At 31.3% G+C, this 24245-nt stretch overlaps 2 protein-coding genes across 2 annotated transcripts; both read right to left on the reverse strand.

Moving 5' to 3' along the window:
- Window positions 1-1276: 1276 nt before the first annotated feature.
- LOC108321772 (uncharacterized) lies at window positions 1277-4517 on the reverse strand. Its single transcript, XM_017553623.2, has 6 exons — window positions 4119-4517; window positions 3437-3564; window positions 2905-3008; window positions 2676-2763; window positions 2390-2451; window positions 1277-1729 (listed from the first exon to the last, which is right to left on the reverse strand). The coding sequence occupies exons 1-6, from the start codon at window positions 4229-4231 to the stop codon at window positions 1577-1579; spliced, it is 648 nt and encodes a 215-aa protein (XP_017409112.1). The 5' UTR covers window positions 4232-4517; the 3' UTR covers window positions 1277-1576.
- A 2197-nt stretch (window positions 4518-6714) lies between these two features.
- LOC108321805 (sulfite exporter TauE/SafE family protein 3) lies at window positions 6715-11777 on the reverse strand. The gene is made up of 12 exons (XM_017553664.2): window positions 11145-11777; window positions 9879-10038; window positions 8895-9095; window positions 8759-8823; window positions 8548-8572; window positions 8345-8436; window positions 8177-8263; window positions 8026-8079; window positions 7695-7916; window positions 7405-7498; window positions 7140-7280; window positions 6715-7042 (listed from the first exon to the last, which is right to left on the reverse strand). Exons 1-12 carry the CDS (start codon window positions 11328-11330, stop codon window positions 6960-6962), a joined length of 1410 nt encoding a protein of 469 aa, XP_017409153.1. The 5' UTR covers window positions 11331-11777; the 3' UTR covers window positions 6715-6959.
- Between the last annotated feature and the right edge of the window lie 12468 nt (window positions 11778-24245).

Consider the following 24245-nt stretch of genomic DNA (forward strand, 5'->3'; position numbering starts at 1 on the left):
AGTCTTGGGGGTTTTCCTGACGCTCCAATGGTCTTTCATTCTCAAGTAGAGAGGATTGATCCATGTGGTGAGGAATAGCAGGAGGTCCTAGTCTTGGAGGCTTCCAGTATGCTCCAGGGCGCGGAACAAACTAACCTCGTGAGAGTGGTAGGGTGGAACCCGTTGGCAACGGCTTTGCAAAGCAGTAGAGGCCACCACGAGTGCATAACCCGCCATAGCTTGGTAATCATTATGGTCCGGACAAGTCGGTTTATAAAGCAACGAGTCAAGTCTAGTTTATGACATGTTCCTTTGTATGGTTTAACTTGCTTGGCTTAAAGTATTTATTTGATGAATTGTTTACTTTAATATAGTATGCTTGCTTATGAAACTAGTTCACCCTTGCTTGTGTGTTCGTGCTTTGTTTGGGTATGTTTCCTGTTGCAATGATCATCCTAAATTGGATGTGAGCAGATGAAGAGGAGGTGTCTGTGGAGCAAGCGCTGGAAGAAGGTGATGTTGCGACTTAGTATGTCTAGGATCTTGATTAGTAGTATTATTCTTATGATAACTCACAGTGGTCCTTTATGTTTAAGAGACCAACTCTGATTTTATTTTGGATGACTGTAACCAATATAGTCTGTTATATGTCTCTAACTGCTTTCCAATATTATAACCGAATGACGTCTTTATTATATATGCATGTCGTATATTGTCACATTTTCCATGTCAAAATGTTACCCAATGAGATTAAACCTTACATTTTAAAATTGAACAATAATACTTAACTAAAATAGTGAACTTTGATGTGTAAATGAAAGTTGTGACATATCTTAATATTGTTAGTGTAAATATCACATCACATTATCTCACCAAATAACAAATTAAAATAATAAGCAAATAACTTATCCTATCTTCTCTATCTTTATATAGCCCTTATCTTATGAAAGTGTAAATACAGCTATAATATAGCTATAGTCGACTATGATTACCTTATCATCAAGTTAGAAACGAATGTGCAGACGAACAAATTATGATGTTCTGTTACAAGATTTCATGGGCAACATACAAACATTCATATACCAGTGCTAGTACCCCTTGTAAACAAACCTTACTGGGTAGGGTCTCAAGCTAAACTGGTGTTCTATTAGTTTTGATATCAACAACAATAAAAGGCTTTTCTGTCCGTACCATCAACACCGGAGATCATTTTGCAACAATTTCTCAAGCGGGGAAAATAAAATTAAAAAGGGAAAACTAAATTCTAAACCAGCCAAGCATAAACTGCCACTAAATATAGCAAGAAATATTTCAGTTTTTGACTAGACTGTGAGAACAATAATATTAAAACCATTGTCTCAAGCAAGGTTATAGATAAGTAAGGTATATTGCCTTTGCGAAGAACATAGTCCAATCATTCCCTTTCCCCCACCCCCGTCTTTTTCTCTATCTGATCACAGTTGGGTAAACACATTACTTGGTTTCCTCAAGAAAGATAACATAATGCAGCTTCATATTCCAGAAGTAATCAATATATAGATCTGCCAGATTGCAAGTTGATCGCCACTCATCTTCCTAAAACCCCATAATCAAATGCTTACATGAAATCCTCCTCCAGTTCCTGCAATGATTTGCTTCCAGATGCAATTTGTTTGTTTGATGTCATATTTTCAGCAACCATCAAACCCTTGTAGCTTCGAAGCTCTGCTTGTCTCTCCTTGTCGAGTCTTTCCAATTCCTCACGGCGTTTCTGAATGGAAACACATGTGGATAAATGGAAAAAAAAAAATTCAATAAAATGTTTTCATAGTGTCTTAGAAGAAAGATTGAACCATAAACTAGAAAGAAGGCACCAAGACAACTTATCAATTGAAGTATAGTAATTAACTTTCACCCATGTTACAGCTCAAAGCAGACGTCTTATTTTCATCATATATTTTTTGCAGAGTCAGACTTCCAAGAAACATTGAGCAGGATCCTCTAGTCCTTAACAAAGTTAACAGACAAAACCCTAAGGGAAGAAAGCTAAAAAGTGACACACAACTCTATTAGTGCACGTGGACAAACAACGATGATAATTTTAAAAACTATGAATCAGAAAGGTAAGCAACATGGGGTTGAGCTTAACTTTGATGCTCCAACAGTATACAAAGATTTCAATTACATCGATTGATATGATAACAAATTATCAGATGAGCTTAATAAGTTAAGAATTACACGAGAAGTTAAGCTAACTAAATGAGGAGGTAGGCTGAAAGCGTACAACATATTCTCACTGCCAATCCATCAAAATTAAACTCTACTTTCAAATCCAAGTCTATATAATCCACTATGCTTAAATACTGAGGTTAGTGACAGAGATGATTTGGTTGTGTGCATGAATTAAGAAAAGAAAAAGAGCAATACTCACCTTTTCTCTTAATTGTTGTTTTCTCTCAGCTCGTTCAGCTGCATTAACCGCTTCTCTCTCAGCTGATGCACATGTACCATCCATATACCAAATCAGATTTGTACAAATATTATACATGATACACCATAAAGGGTAAATGCCTATAGCTAAGATAACCTATAAAAAATAAAGGAGGTGTCCACCATTTGCCTCCTTGTCCAGAAAAAAATAGCATTTTTAACTATCCAAACTTAAATGTTCTAAAGAAAATATTACTCAAAAGAAATGAAGCAAACTTATTAAGTACCTTTCAAATCAGGTTTCCTTTCCACTTTTGTCTTGTTTAGCCTGTTAACAATCTCATTTATCCTCTTCTCAACTCTCACTGTTCGAACCTAAAATGCATGAAAACCAGAAAATGATACTCTCTTAAAATGAACCATTCAACTACCCACCCGCCCACACTGAAAAAACAAAAAGAAAAAAGACAGAACTAAAAAGATGAGAAAAAAGATTCAACTGTGAAAAGCATTCACCATTTTTGAATTGTGAAAACCAACTTGACCAACATCCATTGAAGCAGTTTTCTTTAAATTAGACCATGGAGTGTAAACAACATCAACATTGTTCACTTTATTCCCTGACATGAATAAAGAAAAATGATAAGAACTGCGCACATAGTACCAGTAACTGGAAAGATACATATGAAAGTCATATAATAACTGCATATATGTTTTTGAAATAGTAGGAGATAGCCTTACCGAATTCTATTGGTAAACATAGATCCTGTTTGGATAAATCTCTCTGTAAACACTTATAGGAGCAGAAGAGAAAAAAGGTACAATACATTGAACTTCTCCTATAAACTATAATCAACTTATGCACCTAAAATTCTGAAGAAATAAAATGAACGAGTTTCTATAAAAGCTAAATGCATAAGCTGATTTTAACTTATAGGAGAGACCTTAATTCATTTTACCTTCTCATTTTCTTTTGCAGTAACACATAAAATTGGCAGCTAAATCAATTAAACTAATAAACCAGAGGAATAAACTGTCAGGCTTTCACCTTGAATTGAATTTGCTTTGACAAGCTGAGCACAGTCTTCCAGTAAACCTTCACTCATGCCATCAATAGTCTGGCCTTTGTGCAGTCTTACATAGACATGGGCTGAAGACATTTTATCAACATGAAACCTACAATAAACAGATTTTATCAATAAAGAACCTCAGTGAATGAAAACAAAAACAACACAAATATCTAAGCAAGCATTAAATCAAAACAAAAAGAAAGTAGTCGCCATTCAAGGAAACAAATTTAAGAAAAAATGCGTGAAGAAATTACTATCTTCCAGAAACAGAACAGAACAAATAGCCAAAAGCAACATCACATCCCCAAAATGGGTTGCCCTATACACGAAAAAAACTCAATTTTCGTCCCCCGGACAAAATAAATACAGTGTTATTAAAACAAAAGAATTGGTTGAATCACAATTCTAAACAAACCCGACTATTACATGATAATAATATTGAGTATTAACCACAAAATCGACAATCCTTCACTTTCAACTAGTGATGCAAAACATCGAGACCAAACAGCACAGAAACCTCTGCTACAAAAACGACACAACTGCTAATCAAATCAAATCGCGTTCAAGACCAAGGCCAAGTGTGCAATTTCTACCGGATGCAGAGAATTTGAGGAAACGAAAAAGAAATTAAGATATTGAAAGAATGAACATTGGGGTTACCAAATATCTTCGGGAAAACCGTATTTGATGAGCTCCTCGTTTTCGAACTTGTCGAGACCCATGAAGATAGTGTAGTCGCCGGCTTCAGGACGCGCCTTGAAGTAGAACACCATCGTGCGTGTGTGGCGTTGTTTCGACGCAGACGTTGAAGAAAGCGTATGCGGTTAGATTAGGGTTCTGAATGGGAACTGTTCTTTTCCTCAAAACAAATCAAAATTGGGGAATTGCTTTCGTTACACGAATCGCCGCGTCAATCATAAACACACCGAACCTTTCTTCTTTTACTAGAGCCAAATGCGCCGTTGTGTTGTGGTGGGTACAACAAAATACAATTCTGCCACGAAATTTCCAGATTCTAATAAACTTCAACTGTGGTAACAAATTTCACCCAAATAACAGAGACAAAAATTATATACAAGAGGAAAAGATAGAAGTCAAAAGATAGACGCTCACCAAATTTACGAATATATACTATAAAAAAAAATTATTCTTCTAAAATTCTAAAATATAATAACCTTCTAAAATTCTAAAATATAAAAGAGGTAAATTGTCATTTTCCGACGTGAGTGTTCTTACTTTTTTTTAGTTAACATTTCCTTATACTTTTTTTACTGTAACTTGTATATTTTTTATAGTTAACTTGGATTTCATTTTTTAAAATTATAGTAATTAAAAATACGATTACGTCACCCTATAAATTATTTACCACAAATATAAAATAAATTTATAAACTAAAAAATATAGTCGTTTTGGCTTAATATAGTTGTTTTTAGTGGTTAAATTTTCTACTGCTTTGTTGTATTTTCAAATATAGATCTACGTTTTTTATTAAATCAAAATGAAAAAAATTGAATAACATAACTGATAAATAAACGGTTGTTTTTAAATTTTGAATTTTAATGAAGTTAACTTAGAGTTCATAAATGATTTTTTTTATATATTTTTTAAAATACCTATTAGTAATATTAGAGTTAAAAATTTATCTTATTTTAAAAACATTTCAAGAAAAGTGAAAAACATACTAACTTTCCTTATTTTATTTCTATCTTTGTCTTCCTCCTGGGTTACTCTTTTTTGCTCTTCAAGAAAATTGAAAACTTATATTTACACTTTATAGTGTTTGGAACTTTACCTGGAGTTTTACAATTTTGGTAGAGTTACGAACTTTGCAGCGTCTAGAAACCTGAAGTGTTTGATGCTACAACGTCTGAAACTCTACAGCGTGTAGGGGAACTAAAGTGTCTAGAACTTTACAGCATTTAGGGACTCAAAATATCTAATCATTCAAGTGTTTATCAACTCAAAGTGGATCGAGAAGCATTTATCAAATCAAACAACAAATTGTATATTATACTTAACTATTTTAGTAAATGTTAAGAATTGAAAAAGTGTTTTTACAATAATCTTATTTCCTTAGATAACTACATTTGGAATAATTGATTACCAACTTATAATAAATGATTATTTGTGACAATTACGAATAGACCTTTTATATTTTGATCTATTTTTTAAAAGTTGGGTCTATAAATACCTTGTCGCTTAACATTTAGAAATACTTTTATTAAGAAGTTTAAAAGTCTTTCTTAAGAAACTTTCTAGACAAAAAGTGTACAAACTTGTAAAATGTTTGAGTTAGTATAAGAAAGTGTCTCCATTAGTGTTTCTAAGTAAGTGTGTATATAGGTTGTTGCAATGTTAAGTTTATTGATCATTTTGTGTCAAAAAAAAGTGTTTATAGTCTCTTATTTGCCAAGAGAGATAAATCCTAAACTTATACTCTACGATGTAAGTAGTTGTTTATTTTTAGTGTTTAATTAATCTCTTTTTTAAAGAGATTAATAATTGAACGTAAGATTTTTTGATCTGAATCCGTATAAAATATTTGTACAATCTTTTTCTTCTTTACTCTCATTTATTTATTTGCTTTTATTCAAATTTTTTTTTCAAATTTATTAAAAAATAAATAAAAGAAAAAAATTATTAAAAAAACTATTTTTAATACGAACCAATTCACTTACTTTTGATTTTGTCCATGCTCTAAATATTTTGCTGCAATGTATTATTTAAACTTGTAATGCTTTGTCAAACAAAAAAAAACATGGTATGAGTTCGGGAACCTTACCACGTTTGAAATGAAATGCGTTGCAAAGATATTGGTATGGTAGTGGTATACCACTTAAAAGTAACATGAAAAAAATAGAATGCACCTCCACATTAATAATTTATTCATAATTACGAGTATAAGTTTGAAATTTAAATTATGGATTAAAACCGATTGACGAATTATAATGGATTAGGTTGCAAATCGATAATATTTTTAAATATTATTTATTATTATGTAATTTTATTGTTTCTTAGTATTATAATATCATAATTTTCATGTAAAACATAAATATGGATCATTTTATGTTTAAGATGTAAATGCTTTTCTTTTACATTTCACATTTTTATCAGTCAAATTATTTTTATATTTTTCATTATTGAACTTCGTTGACATTAGCATTGTGTTTTTCTTTGGTTGTGATAAGAGCACGTATCTATTTTCAACTGTTTGGTATTATAATAATGTCTGTCGGAATTAAATAATAGAAGAAACTAACTATTTAAATAGTTGTCATTAAATAAAATTTAAAAGTGGCTGTAATTAAAAAAATCTGAATCAACAAAATGAATATTCGGAATCTTTCCCGCACTACATCACTTCACAACAACTATCCATAATGACAAATCACCAACATAGTTGAAGCCATGCCAATAATTGAAAGTCAATTTTGGCTACTGGAGATTTGATCTCACCAATAATGCTGCAAATAGGACAGAATAATATTCCAAAATTTGCTATTATCCATACTTGCAGAGATTCTCAAATCCCATGTACTCATGATTTTCTATCTTCTGTATCATATTTGCAATACCAACTCCACCTAAAATGCGAGCCAAATTAAACGTTTAAAATCCATAAGCAAATGCACATTATAATAAGTTTTCACCAAAACCAAAAGAATTGCATGCGATGCTCACCTAATGAAACTGCACTGATAAATATTGTAGAGGCTAGAATAAAGATAATAAGAGATGCTCTTCCAAAAATGATGATCAATTTTCTCACAATGTGCTGTCCAACCACAGCAGCAATGACAGCCACAAGGGAAAAGTACCCAGCTGTGCAACATTCAACAAAACGAAGCTTAAATAGAGGCTATACTGTAATTAATTGAATATTGCATCGTATCACTTTAACATTGCATTTTTCAGAGTTATAATTTTCAAGTTCTGAGGCACTAACCATAAGGAACTGGAAAACGTTTCAATAGGTAGTATTCTATGACTGACATGGACGAGGAAAAGGTCATGGCAAAGGTAGCTGTGGCACTTGACACCTGCACATAACACGTTGAATCCTTTCAGTAACACAAATAAACTTCTTCATCTGCTTCTACTCTCACCAAATATCATCTCATATTTGCATCCATAGATAGCCTAAATTTACATATCTCACATTATACAAACATTGCTTCAAAAATTTACAAAACTATAAGACTTCACAAAACATAGAAAGTTTAATTTGAAAGTAACCTGAGGTGGGACTCCCAGCTCCAGAAAAAGTGGGCCCATAACGAATCCTCCTCCTAGTCCCAACATGCCACCAACTACGCCAGCTAGTATGCCAAAGACACAATAGATAATTAGCTGTAAAACAGTGAAATTTTTCCCTTCTTCTCCCGTGGAAGCTATTACTCTGCGTCCACTGAACAAGGCAGCTGCCTCATATGCAGTTACCCCAACCGAGACAGGAATCTGCATAACACGGAAACCATGTTTCGAAAGGTTTAAAGATGTTGTTAACAGACATTTTTCTTGTCTAAGGGTAATTAATGCTATGGAGGAATGTCCTGAAAAGAATTACCTGTAACAAGTTCAGTACCCAATACCATGTTGAACAAGTTGTCGTATAGTTTTCCTGTCAATAGTACATTATCATTGGTCTCTAGTTAGAAAGTTGCACGGTGTAAAAGTATAAAGTAATCTTTGTCAGTAGATATATATGAAAGAGCAACCTTTGCAATCTGTAGTGCAAGGAACGAAATCCAAACAAACATAAGAAGTCCAAACTCCTTCCAGCATACATTTTCAATAATAGTCACCTGATGCAGAATACACATTTATTAAATATAAAAGGAAAATCAGGAAGTTCGTAACAACACACTGGAGAAGAGAATAGTGACCTCATGTTCAACGGTGACACTCTTGATGTCCTTCACAGGGACACCATTTGGTCCACTTGGAAGAGGCTTGTATTCCACTTCACCTCCAGAACCTACACCAAAATCAAAGTTGCAACTTGCATGGATCTGACATAAGAAATAAATTGTTCCGGTAAAACTTTAATATGATTTGGTGTACGTTGATGAATAGTATCTGAACTCACCGTTGGATTGTCGCCTAGCAGCCTCCTAGATTGATACAAAATGTCAAACAGTTAGCCATCAATTTCAGGTTATATACACCAAAACAGTGCTTTCTTCTTGTTAATCATAGTGAAAGACACAAAACAATACTTTCTGGTCGTTGAATTATTTATACTATGTTGTTAGTTAAGGTAAAATGTCAGGTAATATATAAATGAAGTTAAGCAAGACCTTTTTCATTATGGTTTCCTTTTTCCAGGTTTCAACCCCCTTACAGAAAGCTTTTGTTGAGGTGCCTACAAGACAATAAAATCAGTTAACAAATATTAGAGTGCCAAAGTGAAATAGCAGCTAGAATGATTGTTACCTAAGAAGAGAACAATGAGCAATATTGTCACTATCCAATCAGGAAATACAACATTGAAGGCCACTCCAATGCTGATGCCTAGCATGAGCATTGGTTGAATGAGAAGGGCCAAATCATAGTCTATGATTGGCTTATTCAAGGTAGGATGCCTCAGTTTAAGGTTGTAGTAAACTGTTGACAAAGCTGCACCCATGATCATACCTGTATCATTGAAAGTTGCAGGTCTTTTATTTCTCTTTTTATACATATGAGTTTGAATATAACTAAAGAAAATAAAGAAATGATACGAACAACCAGACAACTTTTTTGCTTGGCCGATGAAAAATAATGGGAAATAAAAGAGAACAAAATCACTGATTTTCATTTTCTTTTTCATTTTTTCTATAATTTTATATGTAATTTTAATCCTTGAAATATAGTCTTAGTTTATTAGAGTTCTATTTTTTTTAATCTTGGTAAAATTTCCGCTTCTTAGGTTCAATTCTTCTATTTTATTTTAATTTTTTTAGTCAAATTACTATTTTATTTAGTCTCATAACATTTTATTTACTAGCCTGTTTGAAAAAAGGGAATTACGTATTAAATTATTTGGAAAAAAATATATTTGGCGGGAATTAAAATAAAACAATAAGAGATATAAGACAAAAATGTAAAGTTACCAAAAAAATTAACAAATATTTTGTAGAAACCAAAGATAAAATGTGACGATAGTCAGGGGACAAAAACATATATAAATGTTTTTTTACTTCAATATTTTTTTCTTCCTCGTTTTATATTTATCTACCAGTAGTAGGTTTATGTCGGCCGGAGGATATTAATTATGGCAGTTTTTTATGATTTTAGAGTACTTAAGGGTTGACTTTGAATAGTTAAAAATGAAAAAGTAGCATGAAAACACAACATATTTATTTATAAAAGGTATAAGAGTGTAATTAAATAGTTAAACTAAAAAATTAAAGAACGCATAATGGTGTTTAATCTTACATTTAGAAATAGCTGTGGCTGATTTAGGATCAAACCCAATGATTAGGCTGAGCATAGGCACGAATATGCCACCTCCGCCAACACCACCCACACTTCCAAAAGCCGCACCACAAAACCCAACGAAAGTGCCCACAACAATTTGCCATCCAAATTCCAAATCCTGCCATCGAAAATGTTTCATACCACTAATTACATCAGTTTATAACTCATTTATAGAGATATTTTAATCATTACAATAAATAATTTTTATATTTTAAAAAAATTAAAAATTAAAATAATGAATATAAAATGTAAATTTGTTAAATGTAAAAATAAATATGGCGTAAAAGCAACATACACCATAACTTATTTATCTACTTTTCCATGCTTAGTTTATAGGAAAAAAATAAGAAGAAAAGAAAACATAGCTACAATTTTTTTTTAATTAACTAAGAAATGAACAGAAAAAAATAGAACAAAAAAAAAATCCTTCTATTTTCACTTTCGTTTACATTTTTTATTTCTCTCAAATAACCCACATATTATGTCCTGATATAATTATTTATTTCTTAGACTGTTCATATAAAGTAAGAAAAAAGTATTTAAATAATCCTAAAAATATAAGAAATCGTTTTAAACAGTATCTGGATATTATTGAAATGCATTACTTTTAAATTAAAATGATAAATATTTCAATAGTTTAAAAATTATTTAAGAAAAAACAAACAAATGATGAAATTAATGGGTCATTAAAAAAAACTTACTCTTACTTAACAACATACATCTGGAATAACTTAAAAGTTATTTTCATACATTTTGTCGAAAAGGAACTGAAAATTCATCAAGTGTGTTTCAGAAAATTTCTTAATTTTTTTTTAAATAAAATAAACTTTGATGTACCTACATTTTTTCTTCAACTATATTTATCTCTTCTGCAATTTCGATTTTCTGCTACATACGTGTACTCTACGGTGTAAAAACTGTTTTTTTATTTAAAAATAGCTAATTATCCTTACAATGAATTCCTCGATAAGTTAATTTAAACAATAACGAATTTATATTAAGATTGATTATTATATGAATGTTAGGTTATTAAAATAACATAATTTTTAGATCCAATCAGAACATTTGTGAAGTGCACAAGGAACAAAATTACCAGCAAAAGCAAATCAGACACGTCAAATGAAGTTATCCTTTCCCATCCAAAACAAAACCAATTCCCATGATTTGTCTGTCTTTGCCTTAACAAATACGAAACCAAGAATTCAAAAGAGAAGAAGACCTTACCGGCCACACATGACGATACCCTGAATCCTCAGATTGCCAAAAGAAATTAACAGCTCTCATGAGAAAATTCTGTGCAGGATCTTCGGTAACATTAAATCGCTCCGTTCTTGTAATGCTTCTTTCTGCAGAAGCCATCGCAAGAACCCACGCAAAACAGAACAACAACACAATCCATGTAGATCCCATACGCTTCTTTCTTTGAGAGAATTAAACCTTCCGGTGTGATTGAATTCCTTCTTTAATCAACAGAGTCTCTGTTTGACCGGAAGAAAGACTCGATCGGACGAAGAAAAGAAAAGAAGATGCGAAGAAAAACTTGATGTTGAAATTTGGCTAATCGGATACAGCTATTTTCTAGGAACTAATTTTGAGAAACACCGATTTTATAAATTTTTGTTCCTCGGAAAACGAATGAGCAACCTCCGAAGAACTTTCACTTTTGCGTGATAAAAAATATCATAAAAAAAAAGATAGAAAACAACAAAAAAAAAACGAACGAAGAACGATCCCAGCAATTTTCTTGCAGTGAGTGGATTTATCTGCAGCGAAGTGCGCGCTGTCTCTCTTTCTCTTTCTCTTTCTCTACAATTTCATATTTTGTACCATGCTACCTTAGCTTCAATTTATAAAGATCCAAAATAATTGAGGCTATGCTATTTACATGTTTATAATGTTTATTTGTAATTTCAGCCAAACTATTTACATGTTTACACCTTCCATATTCACACACTGCATGAACAACCTATTTTATGAAAGAAAAATAAAATTCACCACGTGTAAGATTTATTCGACCACCATTAAAAACACATGAATAAAGTAACATGCATAGGACAAGACAGATCATTATGATAAAATAATTGTTTTAAACTGATTATTGATATATAAGAGTGTAGTAAATTTTACATTATGAATATATATTTTTTTGTTAATAATTAAGTGAGTTTTATGATATATAAATATTTAATCGGGTAATTAATAAGATCCAAAATATTTAATAAAGAACATGTTTTATACCCCAATAAAAGGAAATAAAAATGTATGATGATTGTTATTGGTGAGTGTTTATGCTCCCAAAATGTTTGGGGTATTCATTTCGATTTCCATTTTGGGAACAAACGGAAAATTTTCCTTCTTATCATCAAAACGCAATGTTTTCTCATCTTATTTCTTGAAAGGAGGCGACAATCATTATTGCTAATATCATTATAAATAGCAATTATATTTAATATTATCACTTAAATTTAAATTTATTGTGATTTTGAAATGTAAAATGATATATGTTCACACAGAATTATTTACAACTTACTAAAGTAGTTAATATGTTATAAAATATACGTTTTGGCCTTTTTCTTTATCATGGTCTGTAATTTACTGCTAATTAAGATTACAATTAGATGTGTTTCTATTTGTTTTAAATTTTATTTTGTCTGAAATATTTTTTTAATTAATTTACTATTCATTGTTTGAATTATTTAACAAAGCAACTCATCTTGTCCGTAAGTTATGCCTGGACAAACGTGTAGGCATGGGTCATTACACAAGTTTATGATAAGAACAAATTGTTATTTTCACAATTTATAAGCAATTATTTGGATCGTTTAAAGTATAAAATAAAACGAATTAAAATTATTTAGTGAAAATATTAGTTTAAATATTGTTTAAATCAAATAATTACTTTCATTTTTATCATGTAATTAAGTTGAATAATTTGTAGAACTTAATATAACTCACGTTTTGATAGAAGAATTCAGAGTCCCTACTCAAGACATAGATCGATGAAATCTACAAATGAACGTTTGTATGATTAAAAAACAGAGTCACATGAAAAAATGAAAATTGGTCAACTTTACTATTAGCCTTATTCCCGACCAGATTGAGTGTTTGCATTGTATAAGAAAAATAATAATAAGATAAATCCAACGCTTAATATTTTAATTTTTTTTCTTTGATCTAAAGAGAAAAGGTTAAGATTCTTTCCACAGTAGATAGAATTCGAATGTGAGGAATATTCGATTATATTCAGTAAAGAATTTTCAAAGACAAAAGCACCTGCCAAATCTATTTATATATATAAAAGGAAAAATTGATATTTTTTTATTAATGTTTGACATTTACAATATACTTTTTCTTCTCTTTCCTCACGAGGTGTTCTTACGTGGCACAGATACAGTCTTGTTGTGTGTCTGTATTAAATCTATGCGACGCGCATAAGTTAATCTTATTGTCAGCGTTTATTTATTTATTTTGAAATCTATATAATTTGCTGTATAATTTATTGAAATACTATATTGATGTCGTTGGTCTGAGATTAAATATTTAAATAAAAAGTTCAGTTTCCTGTGTTGGACGCTGTTACAATTTAAATATATGCGACCCGCATAAGTTAATTTTATTGTCCGCGTTTATTTATTTATTTATTTTGAAATTTATATAATTTGATATATAATTTATTGAAATACTACACTGATGTAGTTGGTCTTAGTTTAAAATGTTTGGGTTATGCAAATAAGTTTATTATGTCACGTGTGGTTTGAAGGTTTGAAAGTGCGAATGATTGTTCTTATCTTTTACAAATAGACATTCTTATATTAAAGTTAATACAAATTTGATAAATGTTATCAATTTTCGAATAGATAAAAATAATTTAATTATGACCTACTTAATAATAATTATATTTTATCAATAGTTAATCAATCTTAAATTTAATTCTCTCAAAGGTTGATTGTTTTATCTATAAATTAGTCCAACTCAAAGTGGTAATTAAAGTTATTGTTGTAGTATGTCTGACCATTTAAATTGTTCAATATATAATATTAACCAAAACGATCATACTATAGATAAAGCATAATAGATTAAAAATAAATACAGTTCATTAAGAGTAATTTAATAAATCTTCTTATAAAATTAATTAAGAAAATATATAATATAATATAGCCCTCTCAAATTAATTCCTCATTACCTTAATTAATCAATGATAGTTGGAAGTGCCTATATAAAACTGTATAAGTGCATGATACATGTTCTCACTGTAACATCTGACCGTGACAGCCCAACATTACCTTTAATAATGTTCACTTAATCATTGATGTTTTATAAATAAAAAAATGTATATCTATGTCTTATTACGTTTGCAATAATATTATATAAGTTATCAATAATACAAGTCCCCAAAGGCGAGAATTGTGTGCCTATAAAATATTTCCATGATGATAAAGTTATTATTATAAGAGAATTAATCTATAGACTCGTGATATGTTTATTTCCAACAATGAAAAGTATAAATATGGAAAAAAGAGAATAAAAATAATGAAACACGTATTTATTAAAACAAAAGGGAACAATCATACGGAATATAAATGAGAAATTTCTGAATAAAGAAAAAGAAACTTACTAGAAAAATATATATACATAATTTAATTCATATATAAAGACATACTTATAATATTTTATCTATAACTATATATAAAAGATTTATTTTTTTTAGTATTAATTATATTTATTTTTTCAATTTCACTCTTTAAATAATTTTTTAAATTAAAATAATTATTTTATCAATTTAACTTTTTAGGTTGTTGTTTTCAAAATTTAATTACATTTTTTATTTGATATTTTTTTAGCCTTAATTATTTTATTATTTCTTATTATAAAAAAGTAAATATACATGTGCATATCAAAACTAATGTGGAACACCTTCATTTAATAAATTTTTGTCAAAACTACAAAATGCTTGAAAATTTTAAATGATGATAAAAATAAAAATTAATTTTATTAACAGCAAGCAACAACGATAAAAATCATCATTTTGGTATATTTTATCAAGTAAATTATCAAAATGATAAATTGTCTAGAAATTATAAAAATGTGTAAGTTTCGTCGTGGAAGAAATTATATTACAATGAGATTTTAGTTTCTATTTTTAATAATACTGTGTTTGAGTTTATTTGATTTTTTTAATTCTTTTATTAAAGTCGAGTTCATTAAATTTATCATTATTAAAAACATTTTTAATTTTTATTAGTAAAAAGAACTATGTAAGAAAATTTATGTACACCAAATACTACTTTTATGTTATGAAAGATGAAATAAATCATTTTTATGGTATTTCGTGGTGTTTACTAAGATTTGTAACTTTTTATACCATTTATTTATTCTAATCATTTTTTCAAAAAATTATATTAAAATGGTAAAATTTTCACTACATATTTGTCTAAAAAAAACTATATTATATATTGGTGTTTTATTAGGTCAAAATCATCAATAACAGAATATTAATTATGAACCCAAAAATCAATTGTTCGCAACACAGAGCAGAGTGAGACGTGTAAATTTATATCATCTTTGAAAACTCATATACGTAATCTTCATGCTTATGAAAATTTAGCAAAAAAACTCATCTTATTTTATTCAAAGGAATCGGATCATCGAGTAATTTCATTCTATAAGTGATTCTAAGAGATAGCTAACAAATTATTCTTGGTAGTTAGCAACAAGAATCACTACTTTTAGCATTTGATGATTAAAATATAATTATTTTCATTTAAGAAAATTTCCGATGATGACTTATCAGTCAATGAATAGTAAACAACGAAATATAATTCATTAAAATATGACAATATAATAAAAATGTAGATAAAATAGATGTAAAAAATCTCTATGTTTTCTTAGTAAAAATATTTACATATCAATATATTATATCTGTAATTTTAAGTTTAGAGATTGAATTTTATAGGCAGGAGTTAATTAAAAAAAAACTGTCAAATTTATCACAACGTGCTTGTAGAATTATTTTTAAATTAAATATATTTTTAATTCTTTAAGTTTTAGTAAAAATTGGTATTAATTTTTTATTTAGTTCCTAATTTATTAAATATGTTGATTTAAATTGTTTAATCAAATTTTATTAAATTTATTTAACGTTTTAAATATATTTATCAGTTAATATAAAAAAACTGTGTCAAATAATATAAAAAAATGTTATTATGAAATAAAATATATTAATTAAATTTAGTTAAAGTAATATATTTTTAAAATTAAAAGATTAAATTAAATTAAAGTTTTGAAGAAAAAAACTAATTCTCATTTTGACTAAAAATTAAGAAACTAATCAATATTTAGGCTATTATTTTTTTGTTAAAACTCGAAGATGAAATTGGTTGTCCTCTGAACAATTCAAAAGATATGTCTGTACGATAAAGCTTAAAGTCATTTTTGGTATTTTATTTGTGGAAAGTCATTTTTCAGGTGTTGTCTCAATCAGGATGGTTTTCATGCCATTTTTAGAATGTGGGGTAATTTATCAACGTCACCTTACCATTTTTCAGTGTTGTTGCGTTAAGGATTAGGTTTAAATGTTTTTTTAACACCACTTGCATTAATTAACAACTTATTTTTATAAGCATTTTGATTATTAAATAATTAATTTTTATATGAGAAAAAAATAAATATAGATGTGAAGTATATGTAAATATTTGTTGATAACACTAAATATCGGCTATAAGTAGCATTGAATAATTGACCAGATAATGTATTATTCAAACGTGTCTTCGTTTTAGTCGGATAACAATCATAGCACACGAAATCTTGTTGCACCAACATCAGTTACACTTAAAAAAATAAAACTAATCTACAGTTTAATAGTTAGAAAAAAAAGTTATAATAAGAAAACAAAATTAAAAGAAACACTACTTTCTATCTCAGAAATGTTAGATTTGTGGATATTGTTTTAAGAATGATAATAAAATTATTTTTATATTAGCTCATTATCTTTATCTAATAACGAAAATATCATTTCATAAGTTTAAGATGAGTAACTCAAATATATTTATATCCTGCAATTTTTCTTATAATAATTGTTCTTGTTTAAAAAAAATTATTATATAAAATAATGTTATTATTTTCATAACTTATATACATATTCTTTAAAAATAGATAACCTACATACATTGATTAAAAAATATACATTGATTAACAATTTCGCACTGCGAATAACTAATGTAGTCGAATTTGTAATATTTAATGCTATAACTTGCAAGTTTTCATTGACATAAATAGAAATAATAATTATAATAATTTTGAAAAAACGTGTATTCTACATTGGAATTAACTTTAAATATGAAGAGAAGTAACAGTTAATAAATTAATTTAATTTAAATTTACAAAATTTGTTTTTCAAAAATAAGGTTTGTATTTATTTATATATTCTTAGTTTGTTTTAGGTTTAGTTGATGAATTTTTAACATATTTTCTCACATAGTATATGTATCTTGAGCATGATATTAGACATTAATAAATGGTCCAATAGCAGAGATAGACCTAACAAACAATAAATATCGTCAAGATAAACTTAAACTCATGGGTTTTTGATACTATGTTGTTAAGAAGTAAGATTTTAATTCTAATTCAACTTTATAAAATCAGCTTTGAAGGTAAGATTTGTATCTATTTATATGTTTTTAATTTTTTTGGTCTCTAATTGATGTTGAATCGTGATAAAATAAGAGAAATCTTTTATATCATTGTTTATAGTTAATTAATGTCATGACCCTTAAAATCCGTGTTAGTGGAAGCCAGATGTAGGTGCAAGGGTTCCTGAAATTCAGAAAGTGGAAGACAGGTGTGGGCTACAGAGTGGACGATCGGTTTTGACGGTGGTATATAAATCAAGTTTTAGATTTTCGTGCCACTTTCCTGCATGCACCTTCTTCTCCAAAACCTTCTGAGTTCTTCTTTTTCTCCTCCTTTTCTCTACAATACTTTTCCTTCTCTCTAGAAATTCTTCACCTCCTTTCATCTTTTCCTCAAACAGCCACCGTCTAAGCAATTTAGGAGTCAAGATTTTCAATCTCCACCGATCAAGTTACTGTTTTGGAATTGATTTGTAGACGGTGATTGTGCGTGTGGGATAGCCATTTCAATGAGAGGTTTTCCTTTGGTTCGGTCAAAGAGGTAAAGGAAGCTAGCTAATTTAATTACTTGATTTTTATGTATGAAAATGTTGTTTGATGATGTTGCATGTATGTGAAATTGAACGATTTTGTGCTCGGCATTGATAATGAGTGTTGTATTCACACTACAAGAAATGCAGTAATTACCGAAGGATTATTACCGAAGGCCTTTTGGCCGTCGATAATATCGATTTACCGAGGGCTTTACCGAGGGGCATGTGAGGCGGTAATTACCGAAGGATTATGACCGTCGATAATGGCTGAGTGATTTTACCGAAGGCTTGCGACCGTCGGTATAAGAATCGACTTAATGAAATGCGAATTTGGGATTTCCCTCTCCCATTGTCCCAAATTGTTTTTGCACAAGTCTTCCTTTCTCCATGTACCCAAACTTTCTTTGTTGTATCACTACTCCCTTTCTTCATTCCCCAATCCATTTGAGTCCGCCGAAATTGTTTGTCCTTTGCTCCCAATGAACATTGGCTTCCTTCTTCGGTTGGTCGTTGTAAGGTGAGGCTTGGAGCTGGTTTGGTGCTGTCTCTACAAGAGGCTGGGTGGTGCGTTTCTGTCAACTTCGTTAAGGGTTTACGTTGACGGCTATTCTACTGAAGAGGCTTACTTGCTAAATTTTGTGCCGCTGTCGAGGAGGCTTTGTTGGAGGGAGGGTGTGGACAATCCCTGCGGTGGAGGTTTTGTGTTGCATTACTTCCCTTACTGTGAAGGTAAGTAGGTTTTGTCGCTGTTCTTTGTAAGAGTGTGTTTGATTAATAGTTGTTGGTGTTACGTTTTGCTAATGTAATTTGTCCATTATTGTACAAGGTTTGAGGGTTTTCATAAGGGGCTGAGTCATAGAAGGTGTGGAAGGTTCCAACACAGTGGGTTAAAGCTGGTTGCAAAAGGGTTGCACTCAAGTGTCCAACAGTTATCATTTACAGGTAGGTAAAGTTCATCCTGTTGTGTATGCCATGGTCATTGTGTTGTGTTAATTGCCTTATGAACTGAGAGCCAATTATAATTGAATTTGGATTGTAAAGTTTGCAATTTGAGCATGTATGAATTGTCTATTTTGATGATAGCCTTGGTGGGAAATAAATTGTGCAATATGAGCATAGAAACTTATGTTGATGTTGTTTTACTTTGCTGTTGATTGATGTATCTAAAAGACTATAGCCTTGATGGGAATAAGACTTTTTCCCTGAATCTAAACTTAAAATAACTCAGAAAACTGAATAAGACATCCCAGACTAGTTTCCCTGTTAGTATCTCTAATCTTACAGACATAGTTACTAATGTAACAGACTCAACTACCTTGTCTAACAAATTTTTACACAAGAATGAATGATCTAAAAATTTGAGAAGGTACAAAGGAGGCAGGCCAGGGAGTTGAATAGAAGGAACTTATTATCATTTATTCATATATTATTATGTACGTCATATAAAAAGAAGTATACACAATATAGTTGTCACAATCCAGTAATGATGGTCCCTGAAAATTTTACAAGTGTACTTCACCCTAGAGCACAATAGCTATAGAGAACAGGAGTAAATAGTAAATTGAAAATGTATTAGAGTATGGAGGTAGTTCTAACCTGCTAATTAGATACGTAGTCATATTTCATCCACAAACCAGACAATTTTGCATGTCCAGGTCCTCTACCTCAGCCTTGATCCTGTTTCAAAATCCCTCCTTATTGTTTGACAGAACTTAAACCTCAAGAAATAAGGATAGAGATCAAATTCAAAACTTGAAGGTGAAGAAATATTTAAAGAACATGAACAACAAGTCACATAGTACCAAATATTGAATGAAAGTCAGCCTCGATTGATAATTTACACAATATAAGTTCCGTCTTGTCATGCATAAATTTTGAGTAAAATGGAAGAAAATGTAATGGACCTGTGTAGTCAAAGGCACTTATTGAGGTTGAGGTGATGCCCTTTAGTGAGGCATACATCTCAGCTGCATTAGACAAGATGCTAGCTTAACATACAGCTCCAAAAGCCCATCTATATGACTTGTTAATTAAAACACTAACTGGTCAACTGATGTTCTATCCCTGCTGGCTAATGGACAATAACATCTGCCCAGGATGCATGGATCGAATAATGTCATTGGTATGAACAAAAAATCCTATTTTTGGCAAAAGTATCATCTAGTTTGCTGTAACAAGGGCAAAAAGAAAAAAACGCTAGAGAGAAATGGAACAAAACTTAATGTGGTTTAACCTACATTGAGCTATGACTTACTACATCCATCCAGTGGCAAAGTGAAGCAAGTTCACTATTATTAATGATCATTTTAAGGAATAGGTACTTAGTACTCAACTTTAATCCCAATAGACCCAATTCCCCACTGTTGTTGAGGCTTGACATTATTAGTAAGTAAGAGAATTTAGTATACTACACAACCCTCAGCTTCCACTTCAAATGTCTGTGAAAATTGCTTGCCAGATTACATGACAAGGTATTTGGGTGGTGTCACATGACAGGGTAGGTCCATGATTTTTAAACTCCCAACCAAGGACAAATACTCCCTTCGGTGCCCTTTATTTGTAACCATTTCAAACATTGTGTAAAGACTTTATTTGGATTGGAAAAGGAGGAAGTTGCCTAGTAGTAATTTTTACCTTTGAATCAAATTCCTCAACTTCCTCAAACAACTTAAAACATGACTCCCAACAGATAAGAAGAAAATCAACAAACTCCCTTTCTGAAAAGTTTGCATCTTCAATATGCAAGCATAGTGATGGACATGCTGCCAGCTAAAAACATATATACACATGGTTAGTTTGACACAAGATTAAAGATAAATGTATATGTTGGAGTAACAGAGAAACACAAGGGCAGTAAGAATACATGTATCAAATGTACCTAGACTGACAAATTTGTACCCTGTAACAATCTGATTAAAGCACATTATAGAGGCCTTTTTGTATCATCTTTGATCTGTGAAGGATATAAAAGACAAAGAAAGTGAATACAAATGAATTTTATTCTGGTTTCAAATTGTTAAATCTGTTTCAGTTATTGTCCTCTGATTCTGAAGCTTTGTACAACATTTTATAGTGTTGTTGAAGGTTGCTTAAGGTGTAGCCAACCATAATAAGCAATGGAATGCAATCTGCATACCTTGGTTGCTCAAAATCCTTTCTATTTGACTGTTTCAGAATTTAATTGTAGCTTTTCACCTTGCTGAACTTGTTTGAATTGTTTATTCTGCACTAAACTAGCCTAAGAAACTTCACACAAACTGTCCTAACAAGTTTAAGATGGCAAAACAATGCTAATTAGAAAGTCACAGTACAAAAATAACTTAGAACTCAAAATATGACACCCTAGAACCTATAACTAGTTAGTAAAATACACTAAAAGTGGTCATAATGCAAACTGTATTAAAGTAGTAACCAAAACAGTAAAAGAACTGTGTACACAAGTTTTAAAACATAAAAGAAAGATAAAAATGAGTGGACAATTCGAAAATACAAAGAAATAGAAGATTTGACTATTTAGTGACCTAAAATTACACTACACCATGGTAAAAGTGGTAAGAATGATGATGTGCAATCTGTTAAACAGGCCTAAAAGTCTCTACACAAGTTGTTACCTCCTAGAAATGACTAAGAATGGACTGAAGAACTGATTCCTATTACAGTATCTTGAAATCACCAGTAAAACCTCAAAAGGGCTACTAGAAATGCATTAGAATGGTCAAATTTTGATGACTGCACTAAACTAGCCTAAGAAACTTGAAACAAACTGTCCTAACAAGTTTAGGATGGTAAATCAATGCTAATGAGAAAGTCACACTACAAAAACAACTTAGAACTACAAATATGACACCCTAGAACCTAAAACTAGTTAGTAGAATACACTAAAAGTGGTCATAATGCAAACTGTATTAAAGTAGTAACCCAGTAAAAGAACTATGTACACAAGTCAGCTCCTACACCGGATGATGCCAGTAATGCAGATGATGACATCCGTAGGACGCAGTGCTGGATCGACATCGTTGGTGGAAAGAAAAAAGGACGAGTGTATGGTGCGGGACAACTTGCTGCAAACTATACAGCATCCAGAGGAGGTACTCTGAAGCACCAGCCTTCTTCTTCCACCAGTACTCCTGACGAGGTCGTTCTTCGCCTCACGCAGGAACTCCGACAACGTGACCAGGAGATCACTGATCTCAGAGCAGAGTTTACAAACTTTAAGGCCCTGGTCATGAGAGTCTTGCCTGAAACCTCACAGGACGTACAAAATATCCCTCCGACCCAGCCACGACCCTCCTCATCACCTGCTGCCACTCAGCAGCCCACATCAGTCCAACCCTCATCAGTCCAACCCACACCAGTCCAGCCATCAGTACAGGAGCAACATGATGAAGATCATTCTGATGATAGTTATGTACATTATTAGTTTCATTTTTTTATTACTTGTTACACAAACATTTTGATATTAGAACATTTTTGACTTGATATGATTTCAATGTTAGTTAGATCTACTTCCAGACTTTGGATGTTAGAACATCCTTTTGTTACATTATTTTATATTTGCACTATAATTACATTATCTATACATTAATGGATGTTCGTTGGATTAATTGATGTTCAATGGATATTGATAATTGATTGCATCTTTGAGATGCACATTATGCATGTTTGTATGTGCTTGAAAAGTGATATGCAGGTCTGTTTGTAATTGAAATTTGATATACAGGTCTGGGTTGCACAAGAAATACCATTTCTCTGAAGCCTTCTCTGCAATTTACCGAAGGCTTTTGCCCTTCGGTAAATACCCTCGTATGGTCATTACCGAAGGCTTTCGCCCTTCGGAAATTACCGAGGGCTTCTGCCCTTCGGTAATTACCGAAGGCTTTCGGCCCTCGGTAATTACCGAAGGCTTTTGGCCCTCGGTAATTACCGAAGGCTTTTGGCCCTCGGTAATTACCGAAGGGCAAAAGCCCTCGGTAATTGTTAGCGACAAGTGATTTATCGAAGGATTTTTGGCCGTCGATAAGCCTTCGGTAAACACCTTTTATCGACGGCTTATGGCAGTTTCCGAGGGCTTCTGGCCTTCGGTAATGCCCAACTTTTTTGTAGTGTCATGTTGAATGCATTTATGCATAATTCTGCTTCATGACTGAGAGAATTGTGAGGAAGTGAAATGGTAAAATAGGGAAATTGTGGTCGATTGGGTTTTGGTCGGTAAGGAAAATATGGACAAGTTGTTTAGAACTGGTTAAAGCCTTTGAATTACTCAAAATTGTACCAAAACTAGTGAATCTGGTTCTCGGTCATTGAGTTCATGATTCTGCATACTTGATCCTCAAATCTGTGAATGAAACTCTTGTAATGATGTTAGAAAGATTTAGGTACTCTTAATTAATGTATAAGAAGATATGATATAAGCTTGAAGGATTAGAAGTTGGGTGAGCATAATAAAATTGGTAAGATTGGTGTTGCTCATAATTCTGCAGTAATTCTGCAGAATTATGTAGTTTGCTGAAGGTCCTTCATGGACCGTACGGTCTTTCCACTATGTTCGGTCTTAACAGAATTTTATTTCTGTGGAGTTTTCAGTTAATGACCGAACGGTTATACACTAGAACTTAGTCTAGTGCTGGTGTTCAGCCTTAACTGTGTTTGGTCTCTATGAGACCTTACCTGTTAATGACTGTTCGGTTTTCTTGGGTGCTCGGTCTTAACTGAGTTATGCTATTATTGAATTTCACTTAATGATCGATCAGTCTTGTACTACTATTAAATTCAATATAGCGTTCGGTTTATTCTAGGTCTTATCTATTTATGACCGCTCGGTCATGTATTGTCTTAGAAGTGCTCGATCATGCTCGATCTCTTCATATTACTTAGCCTAGTACTTGTATTGAATCTAAGGGTGTTCTGCCTAAGATAATAGTGTCCGGTATGGTCTACTAGTGGTCGGCATTGACCAATAAGTGTTCGACCTAATTCAATAGTATTCGGATCAAGTTAATAGTGTTCGGCTCATGCGTAAGTCTAAATCTCTAGATGACCACTCGGTCATATTCATATATAGGGAATGTTCTCCCGTTCGGTCTTGTCCATAGTTTATGTTGATCTCTTCCGTTCAGTTGTGTTTAAAGGTGAGATTATTGTTCTACTATTGTGTGTGATATTTA

Source organism: Vigna angularis, chromosome 4, assembly GCF_016808095.1.
Source record: "Vigna angularis cultivar LongXiaoDou No.4 chromosome 4, ASM1680809v1, whole genome shotgun sequence".
In the NCBI taxonomy this organism is placed as follows: domain Eukaryota; kingdom Viridiplantae; phylum Streptophyta; class Magnoliopsida; order Fabales; family Fabaceae; genus Vigna; species Vigna angularis.